Source organism: Peromyscus leucopus, chromosome 15, assembly GCF_004664715.2.
Source record: "Peromyscus leucopus breed LL Stock chromosome 15, UCI_PerLeu_2.1, whole genome shotgun sequence".
NCBI lineage: Eukaryota > Metazoa > Chordata > Mammalia > Rodentia > Cricetidae > Peromyscus > Peromyscus leucopus.
The window spans coordinates 56,040,996-56,057,638 of NC_051076.1; the positions used below are offsets into that span (position 1 = coordinate 56,040,996).

Consider the following 16,643-nt stretch of genomic DNA (forward strand, 5'->3'; position numbering starts at 1 on the left):
ATCCGCCTGCCTCTGCCCCCCAAGCGCTGGGATTAAAGGTGTGCACTGCCACTATGCCTGGTTCATATTTTATTCTTAATGGTTCTCCATCCCCACTCCCTCCCTGTGTCCTCCACCTGGTGGCCCATTCTCCCCTTTAGAAGTGTCTCTTTTGCTTTCATGTCACATATAGTCCATGACTTTCTTCCAACCCTTGATCTCTCTTTGTCCTTGATAGTTTCATGAGGCCTCCCTCCCCCAATTAACATCTAGAACTTGCATATGACAGGCAACATTCATTGTATGTCTTTCTGAGCCTGGGTTATTTTATTTAACAAAATGCTCTCTGGGTCATCCGTTTTCTTATGTCTAAGTAAGATTCTATTGTCTCTAGGTACCATAGCTTTATCCATTCTTCTGTTTGTTCCACTTCTTAGCCAGTGTGAGAAGTACAGCAATAAACATGGATGTGCAAGTTATCTCTGTGATAGGCTTAGAGTCCTCTGCGTATATACTGGAATGGAAAAATTGTATGTGAAACTTTCACACGGGTTTCCATAGTGACTCCATTCGTTTTGTTGTTACTGGGGTGTGTGTGTGTGTGTGTGACTGTGTTAGTTTATTGTCCCACTAGCATTCCTTTTCATCATTTCTTGTTTGTTGTCTTGCTTTGATCTTAGTTGATATTTTCAATTGCACTTGCCACTTTATAGAAACACTGTTAAGTTTTATGTTTGTAATTATTGTTTACTCTCATTGAAATGTAAGACCAGGCCTTTTGCATTGTTCACTTACTAAGTACCTAGAATAGTATCTAGTATATAACATGCATTTAGTGAGTGTTCTTTAAAAAAAGGTCATAGAACAGTAGCAAAACACAAAGTTCTAGAAAATGTCATATGGATAATGGGCTGGAAAGATGGTTCACAGGTTAAGATGTTCTTGCAGAGGATGTGGGTTCAGTTCTCAGCATCCACATGGTTGATCACATCTTGTTACAGCTCCAGTTCCAGAGGATCCCCTTTTCTGGCCTCTGCATTGCATGCAGCAAAACACCTATGGACATAAAATTTAAAAAAAAAAAAATTCTTAAAAAATGTCTGTAGGTGAATGTAAAAGTTAAGTTTGCATATGTTGGGTGTTTAAAGTTTCAGAAAGTAGTTGTGTGTGGTGGTGCATGTGTATAGTCTGAGCACTGAAGAGGTTGGGGGCAGGAGGACATTGAGTTTGAGGCCAGTCTGAGCTATAGTGTGAATTCCAGGCTCACCAGGACTACATAATGAAATTGTTTTTCAAAAAGAAACACAAATTTCAAGAGTATCATGTTCAGAGAGTGGGACTACCATCAATATTTTTCTGGAAAGCAGTTACTGATCATTAAATTAGGAAGGAATATGTCAGAAAGCATAGAACTTTCCTAAATTCTTGTGTGGAGATGACTGTTGAATGCATTGTGTTTAGTAGAGCTACTGGTAAGTTCTTTTAAGCTATTTTTGTACCATTTTTTGTATATTGTACCTCATTTAGTGTTAAAAAATTCCTTGTCAGGTACCTGTATATCTACCCATTTTGTAGCCTTAGAAGGTGACCTGCTGAATGAAGACATGTCTGTGAAGAAAGTCATGGTGTTCTCTGGATGGCATGTGAAGAAGATATCAAGTTGGTTCAGCATCTCTCATAAGTCACTGATTACAAAACTTGTTTTTCTCTGTTAGGATGTAGGTACTGCCATTGTTTCAGACACTACGGACGATTTGTGGTTTTTAAATGAGTCAGTGTCAGAGCAACTAGGTGTTGGAATAAAAGTTGAAGCTGCTAATTCTGAGCAAGCAAGTGAAGTAGTGAAAGCAAGTGACAAAAAGGTATGTGTGAACATTTTCTCTCCGCAATGGAACTGCGTTCATAGAACTGTCTGTTTAGGTGTTGAATATTTCTCTGTTCTAGTTTTCAGATTTAGATTAATTTAGACAAGTCTGCCTTAGAACTGAGCCAGGATTCAGGAGAAGCTCTTGTTGCTTTCCTCCTGCCCCTTTCCTCCTCTGCATCTTAGAGTATTTCTTCTAGAAACTTATGCAAAGCTGTAAATGGCCTCAGCAGTTTCTGTTACAGAGAAATGTCCTTATGTTTTAAGAACCTTGGTAGCTTTGTGACCACTTTATAACAAAAGTGGAAAAAGCTATTGTTTAAAACATATTTACAGTGAGTTTGATTTTCTCCTGTATTAAGGGAGTTGGGGATGGGGGCTAGAGAGAGAGCTCAGTGCTTCAGAGCCCTTCCTGATGCTCTCCAGAGGACATGATGAGTTTACTTCTAGCACCCGTGTCTGGTGACTCACTGCTTCTCACTCCAGCTCCAGGGGACCTAATGCTCCCTTCTGGCCTCCTTGGGCACTGTATTCACATGCATAAACCTGTATGTACACACATAATTAAAAATAAAGTCATAAAATAAAAGGAGTCAGAGCTGGGGGTAGTGGTATATGCCTTGAATCCCAGCACTGGGAGGCAGAGGCAGGTGAATCTCTTTGAGTTTGAGGCTAGCCTGGTCTACAGAGCTTGTTCCAGGCTGGCCAGTGCTACACAGTGAGACCCTGTCTTGAAAAACTTGAAGGAAGTGGACTGTCAGTGCTGTGGTATGAACACACACTGTTAAAGCGGCAGCTCAGCGCTCAGCAGAATTGGGCAGCAGAGCTAGTGCTTAGCACATAGACAGGTCTCAGTAATACCTACTGATGATGTGAGTGAAAACAGACCCGTTACTTTGTACACTAAGTGAAAAACAAAGATGAAAGGAAAAAAATACTGAGTAAATGTAGCAGTAGATAAATGCAACAACAAAAACAAATGCCTGGTTAAATCCGGCCATCTTATTCATAAAGTTTTTCATAGGAACTTGGGGTTTTTGCTATAAATATGTTAGACTCTCTAAACCAATTATAGACAACATTGGAAGGACAGTTTGGAAATTTTTATATAAAGTAGAACAGGTCTTAAAATACTTGAACATTTGAGAGAAAATCATAGTTTTGCCATGTAGACCTGGCTGTTCCAGAACTCGCACAGATCCACCTACCTCTGCTTCCCAAGTGCTGGAATTAAAGGTGTGCACCACCACCCCAGCCAGTAGGTGCTGTGTTACATTGCTGGCACTTGTTTTCTTTGAAGTTTAAATTTGGACACCTCTTTTTGAAAATAGAAGATATTTGGTAACCCTCTGGCTGCTTTTCCGTCATTAGTGTTACTAAATTGTCAACCATATGTCGACAGGATCAAGGTTTTGGTCTTACATTTATGTTATATCCTTTTTAAGTGGTAGTGATATGGGACAGAGTGAGTTTTGTATTGAAGCTGTTTATCACTTTTGCTTTGTTGTTAGCATTTCTAATGTGGTCTGTTTACCTTCACAGATGATTGGAGTGGGAAAAGATGATGATCTTGAGGACCCTAAGTCCTTGAGTGAGGATACTGATGTGGAACTAACCTCTGAGGTAAAAACTGTTTGGCTGTGGCCAATTTTTAGCTGAATTGTAGTTACCATGCATTGAAGACTGTCACTTTTTACTTTTTCTACTTGTAAAATGTGTTGGGTTCTTTACATTTCAGCTTAAGTTTGTTTTTTTTTTTTTTTTTTTTTTTTGAGATAGGGTTTCTCTGTGTAGCTTTGTGCCTTTCCTGGATCTCGCTCTGTAGACCAGGCTGGCCTTGAACTGACAGAGATCTGCCTGCCTTTGCCTCCTGAGTGCTGGGATTAAAGCATGTGCTACCACCGCCAGGCTATAAAACAACGATTTGATCTAATATTTTCCCTACCTTGGGAAAGATGATCAAATGCCTCTGTTCCCACTATCAAAACTCTAGACAACTGGGGTGGTGGTGGTGTCGTACACCTGTAATTCCCAGCACTCAGGAGGCAGAGGCTGGTGGATCTCTGAGTTTGAGGTCAGCCTGATCTACAGAGGGAGTTTCAGGACAGCCAGGGATACACGGAGAAACCCTGTATTAAAAAAACAAAAAACAAAACAAAAACCAGAACAAAACAGGAGATGGCGTGGGGAGATGGTTCTGTGGCTAAATCACGTGCTGTGAAAGCATGAGGACCTTATTCAGAGCCCTTGAAAGGCAGGCTTAGTAGTGCGCGTCTGTAATCCAAGTGCTCTTGTGGCAGCAAGGAGGAGAGGAGAATTCCTGGAAGTTTACATGCCAACTAGCCTGGCATATGCAGTAGTAGCTAATGACAGGGACCTTGTCTCAAGGTGGAAGGGGAACAACAACCTGAAGTTACCCCCTGATCTCCACAAATATGCCATGGCACAAACCCACACCGAGCCCCCCAGCTCCCGCACACACCCAAGTTTGTTGCCAAGTGACAAGTTAAATCAGCCTAAATGTATACTTTGAGTTTTGTTTTTTTGTTTTTTGTTTTTTTTGTTTTTTTGAGACAGGGTTTCTCTGTGTAGCTTTGCGCCTTTCCTGGAACTCACTTGGTAGCCCAGGCTGGCCTCGAACTCACAGAGATCCGCCTGCCTCTGCCTCCCGAGTGCTGGGATTAAAGGCGTGCGCCACCAACGCCCGGCTGTTTTTTGTTTTTTAAATCAAGTTTCCGCTGTAGCTTACTGTGGAAACTTGCTAGGAGTTGAATAAAAAGGGCATTTCACATTTTGCTGCTTGGAGATAAAACTTTAGTTTGTCCCTGGTGTTGATTCTCACCCTTTGTCCCTACTGCTGTTGACTATTATGGTAATTCTTTGCAAAATCATCTCTCTTTGCAAAGATAAGTGATAAAGTGGAACATAATTGGTCTAGTAAGTGTTCTTGACCATAATACAAATAGCTGAGATAAATGTTCTCATCTTAATCAGACTTCTGCGGCACTTGGGCACAGAAAAGCTATTAAGCAAATAGATGATATTTCATCAAATCAAAGATGCCATTGGACTCAATAAGCCCTGCTATTTTATGTACTATAAAAAAGCAATGGCAATTAAACTGTAGCATACTATCAATTATGAATTCCAAATTATTATGACGGTCTTTTGAGTATTTATATAGCATTTCAGGCAAGATTGAAGGGTCCTAAACTGGTGAGTGTTATAGTTTAACAAATGGTCTATGCCTCTTGCCTCTCATTCTAGGCAGTTGAGTTGTGACCTCTGCATTTGCAGTGCTTGGCCTTTGTGTTGTGTATCAGTTACTTTTCCATTTTCATTTTTCTGAAAAAAAAAAAAAAAAAAAAAAAAAAAAAAAAAAAAAAAAAAAAACACCATGACCCGGACAACTTACAAAGACAACATTTAATCACTCCTAAAGTTCCAGAAGGTTAGATTGAAAAATGAAGATAAGGCGGTATGAACAGTTGATTGCTCACATCATAAATTGCAAGCAGGAAGTAGAGAGCTGAGGAGGCTTAGAGACTTTGGAAACCTCAGGCTGCCTCCCAGTTATACCTCTTCCAATAAGGCCATGTCTTAGTGTTCTATTGCTGTGAAGAGACACCATGACCATGGCAACTCTGATTTAGAAAAAAGCATCCCATCCCCCCATCCCCACTGGTCAGACAAAGAATAAATTGTGAATGGAAAAGTGACCTGAAAGAAGGCAAGTAAAAGAAATATAAATGTCATCCAACCTGGCTAGTCCAAAATAGTGAACTTTTTAAAAAGATAACTATACCAAATTTAGATCTGAAAAGAGTTGTGGCATTATCAGTGTAAAACTTGCAAAGATTGTTGGGCAGTGGTAGCACATGCCTTAATCCCAGCACTCCGTAGGTAGAGGCAGGAGGATCTCTGTGAGTTCGAGGCCAGCCTGGTCTACAATGTGAGATCCAGGACAGGCACCAAAATGACATAGAGAAACCCTGTCTCGAAAAAACCGAAAAACAAACAAACAAACAAACAAAAAAACCCAAACCTTGGAAAGATCCTCTTTCCTGTGAGTATAGAATTTGTTCAGGTCTCAGGTTGGATCACTGATATGGGATGTCTAAAGAAATAGTGAAATGAGAATTGGAATTTGGCCTATCTTCCTGTTTGTTTTGGTGTTAGTGGGAGGGGGTCAGTGAACCCATTTTCTTAGCATCTTTTTTATTAATGTTTTGATTGGCTTCACTTAACCTCTTGTAGGATGAGTGGCAGTGTACGGAGTGCAAGAAGTTTAATTCTCCAAGCAAGAGGTACTGTTTTCGTTGCTGGGCCTTGCGGAAGGATTGGTATTCAGATTGTTCTAAGTTAACTCATTCTCTCTCCACATCTAATATTACTGCCATACCTGAAAAGAAAGAGAACGAAGGAATTGATGTCCCCGATTGTCGGAGAACCATTTCAGCTCCAGTTGTTAGGCCTAAAGATGTATATTTAAAGGAAGAAAATACCAAGTTTGCCCCTTGTAACTCAGTGGAATTTTTGGATTTGGCTCATAGTTCTGAAAGCCAAGAGACCGTCTCAAGCACGAGAGAGCAAGCAGATATCCTTTCCGAGCAGAAAACGGATACAGAGACTATGGAAGATTGTCAAAATATCTTGAAGCCGTGCAGCTTATGTGAAAAAAGGCCTCGGGATGGGAACATTATTCATGGGCGGACAGGCCATCTGACGACTTGTTTCCCCTGTGCCAGAAGACTAAAGAAGGCTGGGGCTCTATGTCCTGCTTGTAAGAAAGAGATTCAATTGGTTATTAAAGTGTTTATAGCATAGCTGAATCATTTGCAGAGAAATACTAGGACCAGGTCATTGCTTAAAAATCAGTATTCTTAGAGGTAGGAGCAGAAGATCGCCAATTTTGATGCCAGTCTGAGCCATATAGTGAGACCTTGTTTTTCAAAGCATCAGTATTGAGCATTTTTTATGAGTGTGACCCATTGTATGTGTTTGTTTATATAAACAATATAAATATAAACATAGCATAATATATGGAATTTCAGAAGGTCAGTTTGAGGGTTTCATTAACATGACAAGATAGGTACATCACTGTGTTCTCCTAAATCTCAAATCTGAGAGGGAATAATATCAATAGAAACATAACAATGCATTTTTTTATTCACTTGGCAAATTATTGCAAGAGCATAACATTAGTTGACTTGTTTCTCTACCCTGCTGTTATTTAATGTTCTTGGGGCATCAAAATCTAAGGTAATTATTAGAAAAATACTAGGGCCAACACTGAAGAAACAAATTGATTAGTTACTCATTGTATAGCCAAGGACGACCTTCAGCTCCTGATTCCCCCTTCGTTTCTATCTACGTGCTATGCTTACAGGCTGTCCTACTATGCCCAGCTGAAATCTCTCAGCTTTAGATCAAATGAATAACAGGAGTGTACATCTCTGCACAGCCTTCTCAAAGAGAAGGTACAGATTTTGTAGTCAGCACTTTGTGTTTGTCTCCTGGAAGCTGGCCAGATATTTTTGTACTCGGCCTCTAGAGTTGTTCACACTCTGAGGCAATGGCCTATGGTAGGGTTTGAACAAGTGGAGAGAAGAGAGAGTGTAGCATCTGTGAAAAGGGAGGGAAACAAATTGATCTTTAATTCTGCTTAGTCCTTTTAGACCACATCAATTTAGTATAATACCAGTATACAAACTGAAAGTTCTTCAGACTGAAGCCCTTATACTTATCTATGTCTGCTGAGCCTGTCTATGTCTTGGTGTTTCCCCAGCAATATAAGTAAATCATTTTAAAGATCAAGTCTCTAGAACTGTTGAACTTGGGGGGCATCTAGCTGTCTCAGCCTTTCCTATGGCTCCTGCTTTTAGAAATGGGAAGATACATGGTATCTAATCCCATGATGGCCCTGCTGGACCAGGACCATTGGGGCTTCTGTAATTACTACTAAAGGGAGATATGTTAGCATGTGTACATTCTTGCATTGACTTTAAGTTCCTGTCTGCCTCCCTGCTCTACTAGTAGACCTGACCCCACCAAATGCCCATTGGGTTAGTTGTTGTAGTTACTCTTTAGCTGCTGTGACAAAAACCATGACCAAAGCAAAATATAAAAAAGCATTTAATTGGGCTTGCCTTTTGAGAGGGTTAGAGTCCATGATGGCAGAACAGCTGAGTTCACATCTTGATCTGCAAGTAGGCAAAGAACCCCGGGAAACCCCAAAACTTGCCCCACAGTGCCATACTTCCTCCAACAAGGCTACACCTTGTAATTCTTCCCAAATAGTTCCACTAACTGGGGGCCAAGTATTCAATGGCCTATGGTGGCCATTCTCATGTAAACTGCCACATTCCACTCCCTAGCCTCCATAGGCTTTGGCCATCTTATAATGCAAAATGCATTTAGCCCAACTTGAAAAATCCTCATAGTCTTTTAGTTTTGACATAATTTAAAAGTCAAGTCAGAGTCTTGTGAAACCACAATCAAAAGCAAATTATATTCGTATAATACACAATGACCCAGAATATACATCACTGTTCTGAAGAGTTGTATTCCTGGAATAGTGAGGAATTATGGACCAAAGCAAGACTGAAACCCAGCAGAGCAAATTCCAAATCCCGCACCTTTGTGTCTGGTGTCAAAGAGCATAGAGAAAGCCACCACCCTTCTTGCTTTGCTGACTGCAACGTACCATCTCTGCTTCCCTTTCTTGTGTGCAGCTCTCCTTGGCAGATAATCTACATTGTCGGGCTCCTCCCTGGGTGGCCTCAGTGGTCTGAACTGTGGAGGAAGGTTCCACAGCCCCTACTCATGTACCCAGGAGTCTAAAGCAGAGGACACTGCCAGGTTCTGCTGCCTGCTTAGAAGGAGCCTGGCCGCCTTGACTCACACTTGCAGCAATTGTACTTGGTTGTTGCATTTTAGGAGCTGAAACTTCCTTGGGCCTTTTCCCTTCACAGTTTGGAAGCTTAACTTAATTCGGCTATTTGGAAGTCTCTGTCAAAGAAATTAGTCTGTTACTTTTCACTTTAAGCTTAGACAGATTCTTAGGACAAGGGCAGAAGAAGGCAGCCACATTCTTTGCCAAAACATCCCAAGAATAGTCTATCCCAGCTGCTAATAATTGTTATCTGCTGAAGCCTCTTGATCTCGGCTTCCACAGACCACATAGCTTTTGACACTACTGTCTTCCAGGCTTTAACCATTTTCTTAGTCCAAAGTCCCAGTCTTGCACATTCCTCCAAAAAGCCACGCGGTCAGGTCTTTCACAGCAGTGGCCCATTTCCTGGTACCAACTGGTGTCTTGGCTGCTCTTGAGTCGCTGTGATAGAACACTCCGAGGCAAAGCATAGAAGAAAGCATTTACTGGGTTTATGGTTTCAGAGGGTTAGTTCATGATGGCAGCAGCATCTGAGAGCTTCACAGCTTCATCTACAAGTAGGAGGCAGAGGAGAACCCCGAGAATGGCACGGACTTGTGAAACCTCAAAGCCTTCGCCTGTGGCACACCTCTCCCAACAAGGCCTTCCCAAATAGTTCCTCCAACTGGGGACTGAAAACCAAACAGCCTGTGGAGGCCATTCTCATTCAAACCACCAGTTTGCAAAGGAGCGCTTTCCTAGCTGGATCCTGACATTCTTCCCAGTTGATAATTTCACTAGGTGTAGCAAACTTAGTAGGATTTTCCTTTCCTTGGTGGCCAAGTCCTTGATAGTCCAGAGCTTCTGCCAGTATTAACAATCCTATAACTCCTGTTTGCCTTGATGTGCAGGCTCTTTGAGAGACTGATAATAACAGACATCTTTATCCACATCTCCATGGTGGTGACAGTAACAGGAGCGTAAAGGTGAACACAGATGTCATCAGTCACAACCCCTGCTTCAGAACAGGCTATGATGTATCCAACCCTGGACTCCAGTCATTTCCTAGGCAGGACTTTGACCTCCTGAGTGGAATTGGGTCTTTAAGATTTTCAATTCTAAGCACTGTATTCAAAATAGAATGTGTTAAAGGAAGTCACTTTACTCCATTCTGATGCTCCTCTTTTGGGGCAGGGTCTTGCTGTTGAGCTATGACTGGCCCGGGCCTCACCCTATATCTCAGGCTGGCCCCAACCTTGCAGTGATCTTCCTGCTTTTGCCTCTGGAGTGCTGGGGTTATAGGCATGTGCTGGCTAAATTTCTTACTTGGGTTGTCATTTAAATTAGTATTTGTGATGATGCTATTTTTGACAGGAAGTGCAGAGCAGAGATGATAGGTTAGAACAGTCTCCTCACTGTGACTATATTCCTTACCCAGGACTCCGTGGTTGTTGGTATGCTTCTGTATTTACTACTTTGTCAGACTAGAAGTTGAGACCACGCTTTCACACAGGCGGTACTGCCTCCCCGGCCCCTCTAGGATGCCCTAGATTTCCCAGTGAGGGCTGCTACTGGGGGATCAGAGCAGCCAGTCCAGCCTCCTAACTGCCACAGAATTGTGTAATAGCACGTTTTACTGCCAAGCATTTATGATTGTGTGATATATATATATATATATGTATATATATATATATATTCATTATTTATGTATATTTAGATGTGATACTCTGTATGGTTTGGAAGAATTTATTCTGAAAGCCAGGATTGCTTGTAACATTTGTATGTCAGTTCAATGTAATGGTTCCCTTGAAAAGTCACGATTGTGAAATTGGTGAATGTTCCCAGTCCCTAATGTTACCCGTTTGGTTCTTGTTAGACAGGCAGACACTTTTCGGCCTAGCTGTCTGGCAGTGTTTTTGTTTGGTTGGTTCTATTCCCGTGATGTTCTGTGAACTTACCTAACGTGGCTTTAGATACTGTGACCGTTGTTTTTCCTTTTAGCCTAAATTGTTGCTGAAGCCTAAAGACTATTTTCTGATGCCTGCAACTATTCATGTATATGTATAATATCTAGATTGATGCTACCCTTTGCTAAAAAATCTTTAGATAAAGAATTAGCTGTTTAGAATCTGCACTAAAAAGATAAACCCGGAAGCTGTCCTCTGTGCCAAAAGTAAAGTGTACAATGTTTACAGATGGGTGGAAATTTGCACTGCCATAGGGAATGGTGATGTTATATCACCAGATTCCTTAGACTTATGAGTAGACAGTTGCAGTAAAGCTTATGAGAGGAGGAACTAGTGAGCCCTCTTAGGCTGAACTGGAACTGAGTATCTGAGACCCATGGTTAAAGTGACTCCCTAGCCCTAGCTTGGGATAGTTTCCTGTCTGTTTGGAGATGTTCTTCCTGTCGACAGCACTTGGTTGTCTGCAGTTATGTGCTTCCTTTAGGGGAGCTGCCAGCTCTCCCTCCTGTGGGAGAATGTCTTCTAGGCATTTTGAGATCTTTTGATGTAATAAATGTGCAATCCCAAGTCATGCCATTATTGGTAAAGAAACTTACTATAAATTATTTCTATCTTCCCTCAGTAGCTTTTTTTTTTTTTTTTTTTTTTTTTTTAAAGAGACGGGGTCTCGTTGTGTAGCCCTTGGTTGACCTAGAACTTGCTCTGTAGACCAGGCTGTCCTTAAACTCACAGAGATGTGCCTGTCTCTGCCTTCTGAGTGCTCAGCCATGCGCGCAGTAGCCTTTTGAACGACCCGTGTTACAGAAACCTATCTCACACCCACGGTGCTGCTTTCCCTGCTTGTCTGTGTTTGCATAGACCCTCGGGTCCCTTTTAGGAGTGCACCACGGCCAGAGAACTCCCCATTTCTTCAGGTGGAGAAGTCAGATAAGCTAAAAGGGCAAGCCGTGCTGCCAGGACAGTCCCTTCAGTGGTCTTAGAGTTGGGCAATGTGCTACTGAGGATCAGCCTTGTGTTGTGACCGTGAGGGCCAAGCTGAGCATTTCAGTTGTTACCCAAAGGCGTTTGGTATTTTTAAAAAGCAAGTACTTGGATGTGTGTAGTCATATCCCTCTCCCCCTTTATTGTTGCTCTTATGCTCTCCTAGTTTGAAGGTAGCTGGGTTTGGACACTGCCTTTATGCCGGAGACCCCCGGTCACTCTGGGTGGTTAGACCTGCATTGTGCTTTATATACAGTCCTTCTTCAGCCAGTCCCGAGCAATGCTGTCTTTGCAGAGGGCCATGAGCTCAGTCAGGAGGGAAGGCTGGGAGGTCAGAGCCGTCCGTCATCTGGCTTCCTTTGTGTGAATGATGGGTTGGTGACTAGGTCACGGTTATTTGCCTGAGCACTGAGGAATTGAGGTCAGTCTTTGCCCTTGTCATGCCCATTTGTTTCCTCCATAGTCTTCAGTCCCTTTCTGTAAGAACACGACCCACCCCATTAAGACAACAATAGAAAATGCAATGTTCTTGGTCTTCTCAGCACTTGGCATAGTAGAAGTTTCAGTCAGTGTCTGAACAAGACTGTCTGTAGCTTGTTGTGAATTGGTACCTCTTGGGTGAAGAAAGATTATACCCCAGCAGTTTCTAGCCTAGTCTAGTCTGGAAGTTGTAAGCTGCCATTTTTCTCAACCTCTAAAACCAACATACACACCCACCCCTTTCTACCTCAGTTTGTTGTGAAGACTCCTGGGGAGCAATTCTTACAAACTTACTGCCTTGAAGAAGATGGGATAAGCTATAGTCTTGGTGGACTGTACTCTGAGGTCTGTATCGAGACTCCCTATGTTCTGGAAATGCGTGCAGTTCTCTTTGCCTGCTTAGCAGGGCCTGTGTTGCTTGCTGTACGTCCTTTGCCCATATGCCTGTCCTTTCCTTGACACCAGGCCCTTGATTAGGAAGCATTGTCTCCAGATGCTTTGAGAAGTGCCTGTAGATTTCGATAGCACGTTCTATCCTCATAGAACTCCCTCGCCGTGCGTGGGCTTGCTGTATGGCAATTCTTTCTGCATGCACTTGAGTAGGTGGTGTGAGATGCTCTGCTGGCGTGCAGAAACAAGTAGTTCCTGGCACCCCAGTCGGGTAGTGGCCAGTGTAGTAGCAAATGGGGGGTAATAAATTGAGAAGAATGGCAGCTTACTAATGAGAGGGAAGTGTGTCTGTGTGTCCTTGTGTAACTTTACAGTACCACCGAGTTAATAGCCCTGTACCGGGGTGTTCGCACTATGTAATGCTTCAGAGGCCTTTTGATCCTGTGTTTGTGTGATTAAACAGTTTTCATTTCACTGTGTGTCGTCATTATTGGAAATAACGTAATTTTGTTTGTGTACAGCTAACCCATTTTCTGTTATCTTTGGCATGATTTGGGGGAACCGATTAGTCAGTAGCGCTTCCCCCCAAGTTGCCTATTAGAGTAATTGTATTCATTTCTGCTTCCCACTTATGAAACTCAAAATTTGCAGAATATTAAATATGGAGCTTACTATGTCTTAACATATATGTCCCTAGCATCTGCTGAGTGTCCAGCAGCAGTTCTTGAAGATTTGGAGATTAGAGTTCTTGGAAAACTAATGAAATTTATGGAAGTTCTTTATACATAATGTGTTTGTTTAATATATAAAATTTATTTATTGAGACAAGGTTTCATTATATAGCCCCGGCTGGTCTGGAACTTGCTATGTATCTGGCCTCCAACTCACAGAGGTCTGCCTGCCTCCGCCTCTGAAGTGCTGGGATGAAAGGTATGTGCTACCCTGTCTGGTGTACATATTTTATATTGAATCTCAGGACGGTCTTAAAGCTATTGGTCCATGATCCTCATATTCTGCCCTTTGGCGGGATAGCTTGATACTGCATATACTATTTAAGAGACTGTTTACCTGAATACCTAAATACCACTAAAATTGGTTCTGAGCCTTTGGTGAGGTTGGGCTGCCATGTAATTGATACAGATTGTGTATGGCACAACTTTGGGCACTGTTCATAGACTGCCACATAGTATTGTCTCAGTGTGTGCAGCCTCCACTTGTGTGAGACCCTGGGGATGAGGCGGTGAGTGTGCTGCTAGAAATGTCAGGGATGGCCACGCCTTTAGGATGGCAACAGCCAGAGGAGCCATAGAGACAGCTCTGACCAGTTCGTCTCTGCAGCCATCTCACACTTGTGGTCTTCTTAAGGTGGGCTTTTTTTATGTTACTGGTTTGGGGTGGAAGGTCTGCTTATGTAGCCCAGACTACCCTTGAACTTGTGATCCTCCTGCCTCAACTTCAAGTCCTGGGGTTGTAGGTATGCACTGCCGTTTATGTTACTTGGTGATACAATTCCAGTGGCTATGTCTAACATTTTGTTTACTGAGCTTTTACACCTGCCCTGTTTGAGCTGATGGTGCTGAAGATGGAAGATTTGTGTCCTTGATGCAGGAGGGAAGGTAAGCTGAGCCTAGTGCTGGGCTTGCAAGACTTGTTAGATTTGAAGTCGGTGTTTCCTCCCCACCCGTCCTCCTGGATTTGCAAAACACAACCTATACATGAATAAAAAGAGGGAAATTTAATGGTACCACTACATAGAGCGTGAGTAGAGGGGTAATCTTACCGTGCATGCTCTCAACCATGAATTCATGGTTAATTCATCCTTTTCAAAATATATTTATCCAGTAAATCCTAAATGTACTGTGAACATAATAATGACTAAGGAAGCTGCCTTCAAGTTAGCTGGTGTTTAAGGGCAAACTAGGATGTGAGGTAAATTCCAGGAGGACCTAGGAGGCAGCAGTGAAAGATTGGAAGGTGAGAAAACGTGTTGGGAGCCTGCAGGAGGTGGAGCAAGGGCACTGGAGTGCTGAGGGGCAGAGGTGATGGGCCACTGGAGTCCAAAGTTTTCCCCGGTCCCACCCGGCTCTGCGGTCCCACAGCTGCTTATAAAATAATCATTCACAGGCTTAATATTTACAAACTGTATGGCCTATGGCAGGCCTCTTGCTGGCTAGCTCTTGTATCTTAGCGTGTCTTGACCATCTTAACTTTGCAAGACAAGAAATGATAACAAGCATTACATGACCCATGGAGCATGTCTGACCTCTTCTCAGCCTGGGGCTTTGCCCTTTGAAAAACCCACTAGTGGGTATTAAACAATGCATTTGAGTTGTAGTGGAGGCTTTAAACTTCTACTGCCCTAATGGGATCTTTAAGCTCTGGCAAGTACCCTGCTCAAAACTGGATGAAGCTGCCACTTCCATAGGAGACATATTGGTAGATATGTGTGTTCATGGTGTGTGTGTGTGTGTGTGTGTGTGTGTGTGTGTGTGTGTGTGTGTGTGTTGTGAGACAGGGTCTCACTATTGCTTGTGGAATGATGTGTTGACTAGCCTGGTCTTGAACTCATGGAGCTCACTGCTCTGCTCTGAGTGCTGAATCAAAGGTTGCACTGCTTGATGTTTTTCTTTTTCTTGTATTGATTCTTCATGATTGTTGCTTGCTATTTGTGATCTTTGTATCTATTGCAGCTTCTCTTTGCTATTGGCTGCTTGTAATATAAATATAGGTGTGTGTGTTGTTGTTGTTGTTGTGTTGTGTTTCTCTTGCCTCTGTGTATGTCTACATCTCATGCTCATGCATGCACTGCTCATAGGGGCCAAAAGAAGAGCTGGATCTCCTGGAACTGGATTTATGGAAAGTTGTAAATTGCAGTGTCAGTGCTGAAGATCAAATCCAGGTCCTCTAGAAGAGCAGCCAACTTAACCACTGCATGCATGTCTGTGTGAGGGTGCCAGATCCTCTGGAACTGGAGTTACAGACTGTTGTGGGCTGCCATGTGGGTGCTGGGAACTGAACCTGGGTCCTCTGGAAGAGCAGCTGGTGCTCTTAACCACTGAGCCATCTCAGTGCCCCCCTGTTTTTAGTTTTTGTGAGACAGGATCTCTCTACATACCTCCGGCTGTCCAGGAACTCACTATGTAGATCAGGCTGGCCTTAAACTCAGAGATCTGCCTGCCTCTGCCTCCTGAGTGCCTGGATTAAAGGCGTGTGCCAGCATGCCTGGCAGTACTTGCTGTGTGTGTGTATTCTTAATCAGAATCCAAAGCATGGGTATTGTTCATCGTTTTCTGAATTGTACAAATAGTTTGACTTACTATCACTATTCCTGAAAGCTTTAACACAAATTTGACTTGCCAGTTAGCTGTTTACTAGGTGACCTGCGGCAAACCATTGAATGTTTCTGAACCTCAGCTCCGCGTTTGATAAACAGGTTGGACAAAGGTACAGCAGGTGAGTGGCTTCACCCAGTGGGCATAGCCTTCATCTTCCACTAGAGGGCACTAGTAACCTGAAAGTCTGAGGAAGTTCATATTCCTCCTTCATTCATAAGGATAACCCCTTAGGTCCAAGTCTTTAAAGACCCATAGTCATGGCATTTGAGGGATCGTTGGTAAGATTCTTCTAAAGCCCACCAGTAAAGCCCTGAGTAAAAGAACATGATACTCTAAAATTTCTATGTTGTCTACATTTACTCTTCCATCTCCGTCTCAAGCCTGTCTGTAGCCTGGCTACCGATTATTCTCAGTAATAACCTATTGTAGTTCCTTTGTTCCCAGTTTATTCAAAGGCATTGCTCTGCTCTTCCCGTGCTTTGTCTCCCATCCCCCACAGTGGCAGCCTTGCTCCCAGCAGGCAACAGGGATAGGGATCGATTTCTGAACTCTGTGGAGCTGTAGAAGTCCTCCCTTACCCGCTCTGTGGTGAGAGTCTAGTGATCCACAAATGTCCATCACAGAAAGCTATGTCCCGGGCGGTGGTGGCGCACGCCTTTAATCCCAGCACTCGGGAGGCAGAGGCAGGTGGATCTCTTGGAGTTCGAGGCCAGCCTGGTCTCCAAAGTGAGTTCCAGGAAAGGCTACGCAGAGAAACCCTGTCTTGAAAAAAA

The 16,643-nt window shown here is 42.9% G+C and overlaps 1 protein-coding gene across 4 annotated transcripts in view; it reads left to right on the plus strand.

Annotated features, from left to right (window-relative positions):
• Mdm4 (MDM4 regulator of p53) overlaps positions 1 to 11,332 on the plus strand; it is a 37,953-nt gene extending 26,621 nt beyond the window's left edge. For all 4 annotated transcript variants that reach the window (XM_028876562.2, XM_028876563.2, XM_028876564.2 and 1 more), the window contains exons 9-11: positions 1,695 to 1,841; positions 3,386 to 3,466; positions 6,101 to 11,332. In XM_028876562.2, coding sequence (XP_028732395.1) covers positions 1,695 to 1,841; positions 3,386 to 3,466; positions 6,101 to 6,670 — 798 coding nt within the window. In that variant the 3' untranslated portion in view covers positions 6,671 to 11,332. The remainder of the gene's footprint in view (positions 1 to 1,694; positions 1,842 to 3,385; positions 3,467 to 6,100) is intronic.
• Positions 11,333 to 16,643: the final 5,311 nt, after the last annotated feature.